The 1,378-nt window shown below is 63.6% G+C and overlaps 1 protein-coding gene across 1 annotated transcript in view; it reads left to right on the top strand.

Moving 5' to 3' along the window:
• Positions 1-1,378, top strand: part of LOC104405982 (solute carrier family 12 member 5-like) — a gene marked incomplete at both ends in the record, with an annotated part of 4,118 nt that overhangs the window by 497 nt on the left and 2,243 nt on the right. Inside the window, 4 exon segments of the mRNA XM_010014834.1 lie at positions 1-44; positions 154-273; positions 416-520; positions 602-770. The exon segment at positions 1-44 is cut by the window's left edge and continues 4 nt beyond it. Coding sequence (XP_010013136.1) covers positions 1-44; positions 154-273; positions 416-520; positions 602-770 — 438 coding nt within the window.

Here is a 1,378-nt window from a genome sequence, read left to right as displayed (position 1 = left end):
CTGCGGACGCCCAACTGGCGGCCCCGGTTCCGCTACTACCACTGGTGAGTGGGGATGGGATGGGACAGGAACGAGTGGGTGTCCTGCCACCCCACCCCCACCCCAGTCACTGCTGCGGGCTGGGTCACGCTGATGGTGTGGTGCTTTCTGCAGGACCCTGTCGTTCTTGGGCATGAGCCTCTGCCTGGCGCTGATGTTCATCTGCTCGTGGTACTATGCCCTGGTTGCCATGCTCATCGCTGGCCTCATCTACAAATACATCGAGTACCGTGGGTAAGGGCAGCTGTGGTGCCACAGATCCTGCCCAGCACCGACAGACACCTCAGGCTGCTCGTCCTGGGATGCTCCCGGGTGCCAGGGTGGTGCTCCATGGCCAGAGCCGAGGGCATCCCTTATGTGCTGCTGGTTCCCGCAGGGCGGAGAAGGAATGGGGTGATGGGATCCGGGGGCTGTCCCTGAGTGCGGCCCGCTACGCCCTGCTACGACTGGAGGAGGGACCCCCACACACCAAGAACTGGAGGTGAGGCTGGGAGGACTGGGGGCACTGTGGGGACCAGAGCTGGCTGGGGCATGGGCACTGACTGCAGAACTGTCCCTCCAGGCCACAGCTGCTGGTCCTGGTCCGCGGGGATCAGGAGCAGAACGTGGTGCACCCGCAGCTCCTGTCCTTCACGTCGCAGCTCAAGGCTGGCAAGGGCCTCACCATCGTGGCCTCCGTGCTGGAGGGGACCTTCCTGGACAACCACCCACAGGCGCAGAGGGCAGAGGAGGTGAGAGCTGCCCATGCTGGGGCTGCTGCCATCCTGGGAGCGTTGCTGTGCCATGGCCAGGGCTGGTGGCCCTGGTTGGCTGGAAGAGCACTGGGGTGGCACCAGGCAGAGCCCAAAGACTCAATATTTTGCCTGTGCTTGGGGCACCATGGGGACCTCTGGACCCCTTCCCCCCCTTCCCAGATGCCAGAGACACCAGCACCAGGCAGGCAATGGTCCCAGTCTCAACCAGCTGCAGCTGGGCTTGGCATGGCACAGCGCATGGCACATGGCGCAGCGCATGGCACATGGTGCGGCACATGGCATGGCACATGACACATGGCGTACAGCGTGGCACAGCCCGGCAAGGTGCTCCTGTTTTGAGCAGCCCGCCCCCCCCCCCCCCCACCCCTCCCACAGCCCTGACCCTCCCCACAGCCTCCTCAGCCCCACGGCCCCAGTGCCAGCGTGGGACTCGGCTTCTTTCCCTGCCGGAGCAAAGCCATCCCCACCCCATCCCGGTGGCACACTAATGAGATTAAGTCCTCGGAAGCCAACACTTTCTCTCCCATGCAGACATATTGTAATTTCTCTGAGTAAATAACTCTAATTGCTGCTCCGCTGCCTGT

The sequence above is a fragment of the Nestor notabilis genome, unplaced genomic scaffold (assembly GCF_000696875.1).
Source record: "Nestor notabilis isolate BGI_N333 unplaced genomic scaffold, ASM69687v1 scaffold19955, whole genome shotgun sequence".
Classification (NCBI taxonomy): domain Eukaryota; kingdom Metazoa; phylum Chordata; class Aves; order Psittaciformes; family Psittacidae; genus Nestor; species Nestor notabilis.
Note: the sequence above shows the minus strand (reverse complement) of the source record. Positions and strands in the feature narration are given on the sequence as shown.